The sequence below is a fragment of the Bombus affinis genome, chromosome 3 (assembly GCF_024516045.1).
Source record: "Bombus affinis isolate iyBomAffi1 chromosome 3, iyBomAffi1.2, whole genome shotgun sequence".
NCBI classification, from domain to species: Eukaryota; Metazoa; Arthropoda; class Insecta; order Hymenoptera; family Apidae; genus Bombus; species Bombus affinis.
Genome location: NC_066346.1, coordinates 13,610,191 through 13,624,833, shown reverse-complemented (window position 1 = coordinate 13,624,833; position 14,643 = coordinate 13,610,191). Strand labels below are relative to the sequence as shown.

The following is a 14,643-nucleotide window of genomic DNA, read 5'->3' as shown; positions in this document are numbered from 1 at the left end:
GTTTCCAGATAAAAGTGAAAATGTCTTCGCATCATCTTCAACAATTAAAAAAATTCTTGAACCAAGTATTGCTATAAAATGCAATGATTCTCCTAGAAGTGGCAAAGAGATACATAAGTTGAAATAAGTTTCAAATACACTACTTACTTTGATTACACACAATGTCCAAAGTATGAATATATCTTTCTACCTAGATACAGTATTGTAAAAAACAAGGTTTTATCATTTATGGGAGATATTAATGAATGATCCAACTTGGCATGGCTGTGTGATATAAAATGTTAATATTCCAGGACTAAAATCTCTACATACAATACTGAACATTATTTCTTATTGCAGTATGAGAATTGTTTCTCATATAATACACTAACAAGCACAAATCAAATGGAGGAAGACCAATCTTTAACTGCGTATGAAATAGTTCATGATCATAACTATGAAAATACCCCACAAAATACAAAGAAGAACTTGGACAATCTTAAAAGAAAGCTAGTCTCAATAGTAAAAGAAAACAAGGCATTAAAACAACGAGTTGAACGTCTGAGAAAAAGGGTGGAGACTTTTACAGGATGTAGTAAAAGCAGATAAAAGTAAAAGACCTAAAACAAAGAAAATATTTACGCGATTCTGCGTAATATTACTTTCCGTGAAGATGCTTCATTAAAATTGTTCAATTGCATGTTAAGAAATAAAAATAGTAGAGGCAAATTTATTCGAGATAAGTATTCTACATGCTCTCCTGTTTTCTCAGCAGTGGAATTTTGTAAGTAACTGCAAATACTTCATTTGTGCTACAACTGACTCGGATCTATGTGGATTCCCAAAAGAAGAAGCATACAAATGAAATTGCAACAAAATTAATGTTAACTATATATATAAATGTTGAGGTTATTCAGTATATAAAGAGAGAAAAACGCGTGGATAAAGTGTAAGATACAAAGTATATATTTGACTTAATAATGAAATACAGGAATACAATTTGAGCTGGTCCAGATCCGCACGCTAGCAGTGTTACTTTATGACTGAAAACCCCGAAGCCAACGTCGCCTGTCTACTGTTTATGGTCTGCCTCCCTGCTATTCTTTTGTCTATATGCTGTCGATGGCTTCAGCGCTTGAGAAAGCTAAAAAGACCAGATGTGGAGTTTTCCTAGAAGTGGTGACCACTTCAACAATAAATTTTATTATTTCTATTATTTTAGTCTTTGTACCATATATTATTATATATTTTCTATATTATTTATTTATTATTTATGAACTTTAATGTTTTTCATAATTTATTAATAAACTACATGTAAATTATTTATTAATTCTGTACGACCAACATTATATTAATTCTGTTCAATTTACACACAAAATATTTAAATTCTACATTATATTTCATATACTAGTATCATATAAGAGAATAACATTATATTAATACTGTTTAATTAAACATAAAATATTTCAATTCTATGTTATACTTTATATATTAATATCTTGTAAATTGTGAAAAGACTAATTTATTTTTATATTATTATTAATCTTATTTAAGTTCAAGATTAATAAATTTATTTTAGTAATATTTAGCTGAATTTAATTTTACCTAATGCCTTTATTAAAACGTAAGAAATACATATCCACATCTTTATCCATAACAATAAAGCACGCAACAAAAATGTTTGCAAATATTTTAAATTTAACTTTTTGCGGATATCATTAATCATTATTTTTGTATGTACCTTCATAATAATATTAAATAATGCAAAAATTTTCATTACTGTAAAAATAAGAGTACTACATCTTGAAAACAACCTGAATTTTTAAAAATCGAGCGCATTGGAAAAACGTTGCCAGATTGTAGATTTTATAATCGGAAATCAACCAGTTTGATTTTTTACTGAGTTTTATAATAGTATTAACTAGTATGTTAGGTTTCATCTATTCGAATACACATAAGGACGTTGTTCCTTTATTTTTGATTCATCGATTCTATTCTATATACTTTTATAATAGTATTGACTAGTATGTCAAGTTTTATCTTTTCGAAAACACGTAAGGACGACATCCCTTTATTTTTATTCATGGATTCTCTACTAGAAATCAATAGCCAGAATGTCGATTTGTTAATTAACATCATTAACTATATCTAAATAACTATAAATAGTGCTTGCGAAAATAAGAATAAAAAAATGTTCCTCTAATCTTGTAATACCATATACTGTACATCTGTATTTCGTCTGTCATATCACTGGTATCATTGATGTATATCATATGTATATATGTATATATATGTACATATTTATATGAATCAATTTTTGTAGTTTAAATTAAAAAATGTCTGCTCTAGGCTGTAGCGCCATCAGTTACGAATTTGGAACTACATGCGGTGAACTAAGTGTAACCTATATCGTTCAAGAACCTTTGAATGCACGTGTATTCTTTTACAAGTATAATTTGTAAATATTTAAATGACTATTACAAAACGTAATAATATAAAAGTATATATAAAATATAGTATAAAAGTAATATAAAAACAAAATGCAGCACGACGATGTGAGTACATTAAAAACTGCTTATATTCATTTTTAATATTTTATACAATGATAAATTATTTTAGGTTGTATGGAGTGTCATCAATAAATCCTTCTGTTCTTTTAAAGTAAAGTATGTATGACTTAAAAAGCAGAATAATGGTTTTGTGTGATATAATTTATTCTTTACCTTTATAGTACAAAGTCGCAGAGGTTTTGTCGCAATGAATATAATCTTACGGGTTTATGCAGTAGAGCGTCTTGTCCTCTTGCAAACAGTCAGTATGCCACAGTTAGGGAAGAAAATGGTATTATTTACTTATACATGAGAACGGCAGAAAGGTAAAGATTTAACTTAGATGTTATATTCTTTCAAAACTGTCTAATATTATTATTAATTGTACATTCTATTCCTTATAGAATACATTTCCCAAAGAATGCGTGGGAAAGAGTGAAGCTTTCTAGAAATTTTGAAAAAGCAATACAGCAAATTAATGAAAATTTATTGTACTGGCCTGGTTTCATAAAAGCAAAATGCAAGCAAAGATTTATAAAAATTACACAATACCTCTTACGTATGAGAAGAATAAGATTGAGAAGACAAAAACAAATTGTACCAATTCAAAGAAAAATTGAAAGGAGAGAAAGACGCAGAGAAGAAAAGGCACTTATAGCTGCCAGATTAGAAACTGCAATAGAAAAACAACTTATGGAAAGATTAAAACAGGGCATGGTACACATTTTTCTCTTTATAATTATACGTATAAATTTTAATATCTAAATTATTTTTTCATCGTCATTTTTCTTTCAGTATAATGATATTTACAATTTCCCACAAAAAGTGTTTGACAAAGCTGTTGAAGCTGTTGAAGTTGAAGGTGAAAGCGAGGCTGAGAGTGAAGGAGAAGAAGAAAAGGAACAAGAAATTGAGAAAGAAGTAGAGTTAGAATTAGAAGCAGATGAGAAAGAGAGAGAAAGAGAAGCAAATACGCCTCATTTTATAGAAGCAGAAACTGATGACGAAGATGAGGACGATAATTTTGAAATTCAAGAAGTATCTATGGTAATTTGTCCTTCATTTAGATATAAATATATGTATTATCCTCATTTAAATATGAATTACTGAGTGTTATATCGCCATTTTCTGTTTAATATTAATTAATCCATTTTAACAGGACGAGGACAGTGATTCAGGAAAAAAAGAGGAGATCGAATTATCTGACGACTTTGTATCTGACGATAATGATATTGAAGTAACTAATATTATAATCTTTTACTTTTATTCTTATTTATAATATGATTGCATTTAAAATTATTGTGTTATTATAGGATCTAGTACCTACAACCAGTAAGAAAGCGAAGAAACTTGTTGTCAGGAAACAGAAATCGCAAAGGAGAGCCCGTCCAAGGGTCGAAATTGAATACGAGATGGAACAGGAACCATATGAAAGAGATCAAGCAAGATAAATTTTCAGTTAGGATATTTGTAATTATATTTTTAATAAAATTAAAATTATTCTATACTTTTTCAGTATATAATATCCCTATACTTTCTTAATTTCCGTTATTAACATGTTTTTATAATATATTTATAATATATATTAAGATAATATAATTGATAATATATAATAATAATATATTTAATAACAATATTTTCATTGAGGAATAAAAAAGTTTAAAATTGGCGCTAGCTTAAAGTAGCATCCAGAAGCATTTATAAAAATCATAGATGGCATCCTTTCGAACAGAAATTCGCAGGCTAGCAGACGACACGTTTGTACATAAGGAACAAGGTAAATTCTTCTGATTTTCTGCATGAAAAACATAAATGAATATGAATGAACAAGTCACAATTGACAGAATCTTGACTCAAATAAATTGTTATTGATTAAAAAATGTGACATAAATGACACAAATGCAGCATTGAAATCTCATTTAATCGTGTATTGTATGTACTGTTTATCCTTTATGTACTTGAATACATGGCTATCTTTTCAAACCAGAAATCATAAATACTTGAATAGGACATTAACAGGTGCTCACTAAATGACTTAACAAGTACGCTGTCAAGGTGGATATATAATATAACTGCATTATTGTGTAGAACAGATATAACCATTTAAGTGAAGTAACTTCTCATACACTCTAGAGAAAAAAAGAAAGAGGAAAGAAAGATTGGTAAAATTATTGACAGCTTTCAAATAAATTCAAAGAAGTTTCTATCATTCATCAAATCATTGGTCGCGTGAACAAAGTTGACCATTGTTGCGAATTCCGTGCAGGAGTGTCATAGTCATAAATATAATAAATCGCCTCCAGGCAAATGTCACGAACGACGCGTTATCCGTGGCCCGTGACAGTGCCTTTGTTTGCTATAAATAGAAAAAGTAGGTTATCCGCGAAATCAATTCTGAAAATAGAGTAATTAACTAAATATACTTATCATTTTGTGTGTAACATTTGTAAAGAGAATCTGACATATTATGATTTTTATTGTCTTTCAAAATTATTTTTGTTTTATTTTATAAATCTTACTGCAACATATTTGTTTGAAACGTTTATTAAAATGCATAAATAATGTGATTACAAGCAAATTTTGTTATGATTAATATATATTTGTATGTGATATATTAGTGTTAAGAGTAGTTGTTAAATATTGTTAATGGAATGTTAACTTTGCTTTGTGTAATGTATGATAATCTGCATGCATGTATTGAAAATATTGATTACATTTCAGTATGCTTCTTTGTGGTATGCTGTTTCATTAATGTAAAATTTGTTTTCTATTTACAGGCATATTATGAAACTTTTAAAAGAACGTTTTGATTTTTTTAATGAAAATTGAAAGGAGAAATGATTTTAATATAGATTGATTCAGATCTTGCATCCTTTTAAACTCTCTTTTTATTTTGTGCGTCAATGCCAAAATATTAGATAATTTCACTATGGAACTGAACAATGTGGGAAACAATAAAAGTTCCATATATATGGCAATATCATTTAAAAAATTGTGTTTGGCAACAGTGTCTTTACCTCTGGTCACACTTTTAGTCTGTTTTGTTACAGCATATATCTTTCAACAAGATGATATCCATGAAACACACTGCAGGGTATGGAATTCACATACCTATTATGATTGTGATCAATATATTAAATTTTATTACCTCTTCTAATTTATCTATTTTTTATTTTAGGTTTATAATGTACTTCCATCAATCTCAGCTATTACTGGTATATCTCCTCAACGATATTTGTGGCGCATAAGCATAGCTCTACACATAGGTCCTCGCTTAATTATTGCTACTGTATATCATTCATATTATTATAAAATACTTAAAACAGTTGAAGATGTACCTTCCAAAATTATGGGATTTAGACTTTTAAATCTATGTTATTGGTTAAGCATGGCAGAAGTGGCAGCGCTATGTGGAGTCACATATATTTCTAACAGAGAAAATTATTGTGAGTAATAATGTAAGATATAATAGAGACTATTTGTATACTAAAGTGTAAAAGATAAAATATTAGAATTTATTAATAACATGTCATAAATTATGTATATAATCATCTTATAGCTAAAAATTTATTTAACAAGAAATGCTACTTTTCAGATGTGCATGAAAAAATTTTCATTATCTTTATGATCAGTTCTTTAACATATATGCTAGCAGAAGTGAGATTGGGTCGTCTTGTAACACCAAATGCACTAAGTCTTCAATACAAACAGGCACTTTTTATAACTAGTCTTGTTAGTACTGTTGGTCTCATCGTTTTCTTTCTAAAGCATAGGTTACTGTGTCATGATCTCGGTAAGAAAATTAACATATTTTAAAGAAATTTAATATTTACAAATATTGATATTATATACAAAATTTAGATATAAGTATTTACAAAATCTTTAGTAATGCATCAAAATATAAATAAGTCATAGTTATGAGATACATACATATAATTAGCTACATATAAAAAATTTAGTTGCACTGTGTAAAACTTATAATATTTTTCTTAACAGCATTTAGCTGGTTTTCCTTTTGTGAGTATGTGATTGCCTCTGCAAATATGGGTTTTCATGTAACCGTAATTCTAGACTTTCCCAAGGAGCAGCTGGTTGTTGGAAATGGTTTACCTGCCTCAAAGGTGGATTAACTTGTAACATTTTATATTCATTATTATCTTATTATTGTCATCAAAGTGCCTACTGCCACTGTCTGGAAGTGCTATTGCCAAAAGTGAAAAAGTATATAATACCATACTATATATAGCTGAGTATCCACTGATGAATATTGGTAAATATTTCTTAATAAACTAATTGTACATTATATGAATGAAATCAAAACCTTAATGAAATCAAATATTCAATATTCTTATCTTAAGGAAAACAATTACGAATGCAAGATCTATATAGCAGTTATAATTTATATTTCTTCTTTTTATAAACTTATTTTGACTGATTATAAATTTATTTAAATTATAATTTATACTCGACAGTATTTTTAAAAATATTTATTTGTGACGTATTTAGATATTTGAATAAATATATCACAGATAATAATTTTTATTAAAAGATATTTTATATATTTGGTGGATTTAAAGCACAGCAGATGTGCTTTAATCAGCAGATGTTTTCTTTTAGCAAATTTTATCAAAATAGTATTAATTATATTCTTTTATGTAATGCTGCAGATATGTAAGATAGTTTTTACTTTAGCATTTCTTAGTTACTGATGACTTTTTTCATAAATACACTTTCAAATTATTTCCATATGAAAATTATTTCATATGAAATATGAAAACAATTGAAGATTAAAGCTAAAAGGGAAAAAATATATTTTAAAAAATCTAGCGCTTCCAAAGTATGGCACTGGTATCTTCCCAGGCAATGAGAAAAAATCTTAAATGGCCTTTTAGGTAATGAGAATTTGTAGTGATACGGGACAAATGTGTATCCTACATACAAACAATATTAAGCTTAAAAGTCCAAAATAATGAAATTTCATATTTAATTTATGTGCATCTATTGCAAAAAGAAAAAAGAAGAATTATTATTAGCACAAAGTAAATGCTCTTTTATAGTGAATTTTAAATTGCTTCTCTGTAAGTTCTTTAAGATGTGAGATTTCTAGTCAGTATTTCATTCTAGTCCTTTTACAATTTTTTTTCTTTTTTTCTATCTTTTTTTATCTGCTTTAAAAGGAGCATCGTTATCATGTCATGAATTTTTGACACATTGTTAGCATGTAGGATGCATTTACCTACGTTTATGAAATAACTGTATGTAATTTTAATTTAAGATACAGTAGAGATATTGTTCATCATTGTACAGTTGTAATACCATTAATATATTTTATCGTATCCATATAATACACAAATCACACATCATATAAAATTGAAAGGAAAAATATAACCAAAAGAGATATAAGTTACTCAATATTCACGTAACATGGATTATAGCAATACTGTGTTATGAACATAAGGATGAATTACCATGTTCATATATGTAGCATATAATCTTTAAGTGCAATCGATTGGTATTCAAAGTAATCTCAACGAAAATAGAAAATGCTGACAGAAAGTGAAATTGATGACTATCTTGTACGATATATTCCCGACCAAAGCATGAATATTACGTCCAAAAATCACGGAGTAAATTGAATTGATAATTCAAATCACTGTTTGTACTTGTACTAAATTTTATAATCACATTACACCCTTTCAAGATACTCACGTTAAATATTTCACAGAAAGTATTAAATAAGAAAAAGGAAAAGCTGTTTATGATAAAGTACACTATTGTTGTTATTGGAATCAGTTGTATAAATCCCAAACATTACACATATAATTATGAGAATATTACGTAAGTAAGATCATGATTGTTTCTTAAAAATTTTGTTTCAAATGCAACTAGCTTGAAGTATGTTTACATCGTATAATTTGGTATAAGGAATTTTTTCTTATATTGCTTTTACTCATTTGTTGATAAATACATGTCGTCAATGTATTTCTGTATTATTTACAAAAACGATTACATAGCATTTCCTTCTTTGCTGAAATATATTAAATTGTTGTTTTATAAATTCGATTGCCAAGTGTTCAAAAGCATGTGAAAATTGTAAGTCATGTACAATCACTCGAGCAACATATATTGGTGGTTCTTATTGTAATACAAAAGCAAGCGTTTATACTCGTTTAGATAAATATTTATAAGAAGGGAGCCATCTTCGATTTCGATAATCTTTTAATATATTGTCAAAATCACCATCCTAAATTGTATTGTGAACTCGTACCCCGTAAAAGCTAAACTTACCGTATCTATTAAATTCTATTTAAATTGAAATAGGAGTTGGATTAGCTTAGATCTTTTTCGGGTGAGAGTGCAGGGGCTGGGATAAAGTCCCTCCCATGTCCACACTTTTACTGCATAACATACATCATTTTGTAGTAACGAAATTAAATACAACGAGCTGTTCATTACTGATCGTGAGTTATCTTTTTTTTTTGTTGAAAAGGTTTAAAAAGTTAGTTTTGTAGGAGTTATAAGAAATATCAATAACATAGACTTCAGTATGTAAAGGCGAAGAAGAAAGATAAACAAGAGCATTCGATTTACATTTATACATTTTACTAAATACAAATGGCACCCAAGAAATTATATGTTTTTGAGTAAACGTTTTTTCATAATAACTTTTTAATAAACAGTGACCTCCAACTAAAACCTTCACGACACTACCTAGGATGATGACACTGATAACATATTAAAAAATTATCGGAAGTGGAGCTGCCTTTCTGTAAATATCTACTTTCGTTCGTAATCGTGACACAGAAATAATTACGGGCTATTACTAATTAATTTATCGGTACATATGTTAAAATCTGTGCCAAGTGATGTATTAAAGATATTGTATGTATATGTACCATATTGCATAGATTTTGATTTGACAACAGAATATCTTTAATGAATCACTTATTCATAATTAACCATTTTTATAATTTTACTTTGTTTGAATATATTTACTATTTCGAAATTGAACGAATTTCTATACTTGATGCACACAAAATGAAACATACTGTTTTTCTATGATAATTGTAAAAATAATTTATTTTGCGCTATATAGGACGTTTCAAAGAGGATGTACAAATTTTTGGGAGATTATTAGTGTATGTTTAGTTAATAAATTACAATTTTATCGATATCGTAATAAACTTATAGATTTAATGAAAATATTGCGTGATTATAAATAAACAAATAATTGAAATTAAACTTGGATTTCTATTGTGAAGTAGTTAAGAGAATTATTTTAATTATTATAAATAGAAAATTTATATAAACCTACAAAACTAAAAATATTTGTGTTCACACAATATAGCTAAAATAATTCTCAATTTAATTATTAATTAGCATAATATATTTTTTATTGAAAAATTTATTTTTCGCTAAAACAATCTCCCAAACAATTTTTCAGAATCTTCCTCTCTCTGGCGTACGACAACTTACGTGAGAACATATTCGGAATTACTATAAATATTGATACGTACATTTAACTAGATAATATCGTATCCATCGCTATTCATTTCAGTATCTGATTTTATAGAAAACTTGTACATAAATATTATCTTTATATTATATAAACAATCACTCGCTTGTTCAAGCGGCAGAGAAAGGTACCACAGTTCATATAAAATAGGATCGTCTTTGTCGATGTCAGATTGTGACTTGTAGCAACCTTGACTTGTGTAAGAATCTCTATTTAATTATGTCAGCCAGTTGGCATGATAACACTATTATGAAATAGGCTGAATGTGTCCGTGTGGCTGTTCGAACAAGTCTATTCTGTAAAATACATAGTTGGAAGCGGGTTCTGGAGCAGAGTCATACCTGCACTATAATTCTAGCAATTATGTATTAAAACCGCCATACTTACACTTTGCTCTCTCTGGCTCGTGTGTACATAGAGCAAATGCACATATACATATATACAGATACGAACATAGTCGAAAATATTGAAAATACAATGAGAGAAATTTTTTATCGCGATTCGATAAATTGTATTCATACTCGGATCAAGAGAGTTGATGGTAACAGTTGGTATATAGAATTTTGATTGATCGAAGATTATGAGGGTATTCTAGTTTAGAAAGCTTAAAATTCGATTTTTGGATCTTTTCATTGCATAGGTGATAAAACTGTGTTCCTAAAATATTTATGTAGGTATATGATACGCATAAAATTGAGATAGCGATACACAGGTTTAACAATTCATAAGTATTGGGACATTTACTGATTTTATGTACCATGTAATAATTAATCCAGATTATTAAGAAACCGATTAATCGGTCAGAATTATGCATTTCGAGTTAAGAATATGTGAAAAATATTTATAAATGTTATTTATGCAGAAATTGTGGAAAATAATAAATTGTATATTGAAGTCCGCAATTTATTAATTTAAATTTCAGGGTGATATATTCATGGATGGCAACGATTCAAAGCCAGCAAAAAATATTTGTAAAAGTTATTTACAAAAATTATAGAAAACAATTAATCGACAATTCTATACTGACACTAACAATTCTTTGATTTGATCACTTCATTGAAAATATTTTAAATGAATTAAATATTTTTGTTATTAATTTGTATTAATCTTTTTTATTTTTGAAATACATGAAACCAAAGATCAACAAATACGGTGGACAATCTAATAATATCAGAATCCCGAGAAAATAAACGTTAATTGCATTATTTATAATTGACGACATTTTTATACCATATATATACATTATACAGATGCTCTATATTATAAAATTTTAAACCAATTATAATAATTAGACTGCGGATGTTTATAAACATAAAATATGCAGATATATACATACAAATAAAGAAAAATGTCAGAAATATATTTAATGTATGTTTAAAATTTCAAATATTTAACAATTGAATATCTAGCAAGATATTTAATATCTAATATCTATTTACGTCTAATAATAAATTACAAACACTTTGTCCAAATTTGCCACTGTTAATTGATGATATTTGCGTGTAAAATATAACACTCGTCAGTCTTTTTAAATATTTGTGTCTCAAAAAATTGAAGAACAGTTTTCAGACATTTCCATCCTACTCGCCACACGGTTCACGTTGGAGGTAACGATGCGAATTAATCAAATCAAACTATCTTAATTCGAAACACGTGGTACTATATCTGACGCTTAACCAACCATACGAAATTTCAAATACACAGTTTAACGTAGTTCATATTTAACATCGATTACATATTGTTATTAGCACGTTATACAGTTATGATAAACTAAATCAATATAATAGGATAAATACGTCACATAAGCATATAATATGTTTTTACATATGTATTTAAACATAAATGTGCAAAATATCTACATTATGCAAAGAGTGGAAAACAAAAAAAGCAAATTTTTTTAGTCTTTTAGTCACATAACAAATTTCTATCGGGTTTTCGTTTTTCTACTTGAATTCTATAAAAATATGCACTTGCATAAACTTCTGCAGTCTAACAACAACTCCAAAGGTTTTAATCTGATGTTACTGATGCTATTAAAATAAAATATTTAATAAAATCAAATTTATTAGGTTCATCTCATTTTCCGTATTGTGTCCTAATACTTATGAAATACTTAAGGTGTAAGCTAATTAAAGCTAATTATAATGACGCCGAAAAGTTTGAATGCATTCTGCCTAAGCTAGTATCTCTCAAATTGGTGGCACAGTTCTCTCGAAAACCATCAATTGACTTGTGCTTTTACACATATACAGAATAACATTGGCTATTGTTTGAATTAGAATTATATCGTTACCTACGATTTCTTCTCTTTTAAGATTAAAAACAGTCGCAGAGACCGACGTTTTGACAAATGTTGTATGTACATTACTTATAATAGTACGGACGATATTTAACTTATATAAATTTAAAATAATACTAAAATAATTCATTTGCGTCATGAGATGTTTAATCTGTGCCACCATTTATCTAAAACTAATATAACCTTTATTTTACTATATTGTGATATTGACACGAACTATTCGAAATATCTACATACAATATTTTTTGTCACGTACCAAAAGTCAATAAAAAAAAAATCGTCTAAATCGGAATATCCCATAAAGTTTACGATTAAAGAGATGAAAAATGAAAAATGTCGGGACAACTTTTAGAGATATACATGTGTATTATTTATTTAATATCTCTAAATCGTTGCATGCATGTACGCACATTAGTATTTTCGAGAGGAGCTTTTTACCATTTGACGACGCAAGTTTCAACAGGTATTTAAAGTTTCATCTTGGAAAGATGGAATTTGTAGAATACACGATAAAAAAAAATTGTAAGAGACTTTTATTATGATAATACACTCGCGCTCTCGGAATGATTAAAGAGAGAACAATACAGTTGATGAAATTATGATGAAATTAATTAAAAATATTTGCTCTACTCGTAGGATATTATTCGTGTTTTTTGTTCTTTAGGCCGACAATATTAAATTTAAGGTCAAAATTTTACGTATAGTTATTTGCAAATAAGATACGAGACATAGTCTCGTAACTATAGAACCATTCTAAAATTTTATATTCTGTATATGTTATTAGATTTCCAACTCTTATCAACAATAAAGAAAAAGGAACGAAGCGTACCATGTTTTAAATCATACTAAGAAACCATATTTCGTTTAAAATAAACAAGAATAGATTAAATTTCACTGGCAAAAAGGCAACTACAAGTGAAAACGTAAAAAACTAGATTACTCTTTCTTTCATAACAGCAGAACCAATATAACAAAATATTTAATTACACAAAAATTGAGACCGTTATCAGAATACAATAAAATGAAATTATAAGAGTAATCTACGTAATAATATGTGAAATCCCTTATATTTTCAATACGTTTAACTGTTCGATTTTACATACTTTTAATCAGATTCTGTCGTGTTGTATTTTTTACCTCGTACTTGCATAGAAACTACAACTTTTAGAATGGTTTTATAGTTATAAGACACAGAGTATATACATATATATTTTTTCCTGTTTTTATTAAAGATTCAGGAATTCCGCACACCAGAAGCTTTGTAAACTTAATCGAACGTATTAATTAGCAATAATGAAACAACCAAAACATATCGATTCGATACAATGGTCGAAACTTTGATTTCTGTATAAAAATGTGGATTTATCGCCATTTACAATAAAAATAGCGGGAAATTAGAAAAGATTCGCAATTTATTGAAATGAAAAATTTTAAACATTTCCATACGAATGATATGTTTTATTTTTACATAATTTAGATATCGAAATTATTCTTTTAATTCAATAAGCAATACGCCCAGAAATGGAAATCTTAATAATATTTCTTTCGCGATACGCCAATTATTTAAATAATCGACAATTCTGTGATAATCGGCACAAATATATAGCTGTTTTGCTGTTTGTATAGTAATTCGCGAAGTATACGTATTGTTATTTATACAGTATCTAGTTAAGTTAGTGTAGTTAAAAAATAGTAATATATAATTTGTTTACAATTTTTCCAGATCTGTTCCTCTTTAATTTCGAATAGCGATTTTGTTATATATAGGTTGCGTATCTTTGTACAAATTTATATTCTTATGAATATGATTAAAAAGATGGAACATAGATAGGAAATTGTTTCACCTATCAAATCTTATAAGGATTATTATAATTTGGATGTTTTACCTATATATCTTTTCATATTCTATATAGTTTTGCATTTTAAAATGTTTCATATATGTATAAACGTCTGAGAATATGTAGGTATTATCACAGAATTTGCTCATATTCTGATCGACCACCTAATTTCATGAAAGAGTTTTGTAATTCATGATCATTATGCCTAACAATATAGATTCACTTTATGCATTGGGAAACCATATAAAGATGTCTACGAACTTGATATAAAATTATTATTTTCAGTTTTTTATGTAAATGCAACCCTAAAAATATGTTTCTATGTAAAAATTGATACATATTGTGTGCCATAGTGTCATACACCCATAAATAGCGCAATATGCATATTTGGTAGATATTAAAATATTCTATAAATGCAGTTTTAAACCATGCTTATTTTGTAGTAAAGTATGTATATTTTAT

General features: G+C 27.6%; 2 protein-coding genes across 7 annotated transcripts; both read left to right on the top strand.

Moving 5' to 3' along the window:
* Nucleotides 1–2,350: 2,350 nt before the first annotated feature.
* Nucleotides 2,351–4,035, top strand: LOC126914721 (protein MAK16 homolog A-like). Of its 2 annotated transcripts, none has more exons than XM_050719087.1 (7): nt 2,351–2,534; nt 2,599–2,640; nt 2,711–2,854; nt 2,933–3,245; nt 3,324–3,575; nt 3,688–3,765; nt 3,842–4,035. In XM_050719087.1, coding segments are annotated over exons 1-7 (969 nt in total). In that variant the 5' UTR covers nt 2,351–2,532; the 3' UTR covers nt 3,980–4,035. The 2 variants fall into 2 exon arrangements, with proteins under 2 accessions (XP_050575044.1, XP_050575040.1); XM_050719083.1 differs by having other exon boundaries at nt 2,352–2,534; nt 2,599–2,645.
* A 173-nt stretch (nt 4,036–4,208) lies between these two features.
* On the top strand, nt 4,209–11,027 carry LOC126914747 (post-GPI attachment to proteins factor 2-like). Of its 5 annotated transcripts, none has more exons than XM_050719138.1 (5): nt 4,209–4,305; nt 5,306–5,622; nt 5,707–5,974; nt 6,124–6,321; nt 6,525–11,027. In XM_050719138.1, exons 2-5 carry the CDS (start codon nt 5,458–5,460, stop codon nt 6,656–6,658), a joined length of 765 nt encoding a protein of 254 aa, XP_050575095.1. In that variant the 5' UTR covers nt 4,209–4,305; nt 5,306–5,457; the 3' UTR covers nt 6,659–11,027. The 5 variants fall into 5 exon arrangements, with proteins under 5 accessions (XP_050575095.1, XP_050575099.1, XP_050575100.1 ...); XM_050719142.1 differs by lacking the exon at nt 4,209–4,305 and adding an exon at nt 4,336–4,570; XM_050719143.1 differs by lacking the exon at nt 4,209–4,305 and adding an exon at nt 4,568–4,690.
* The last annotated feature ends 3,616 nt before the right edge of the window (nt 11,028–14,643 follow it).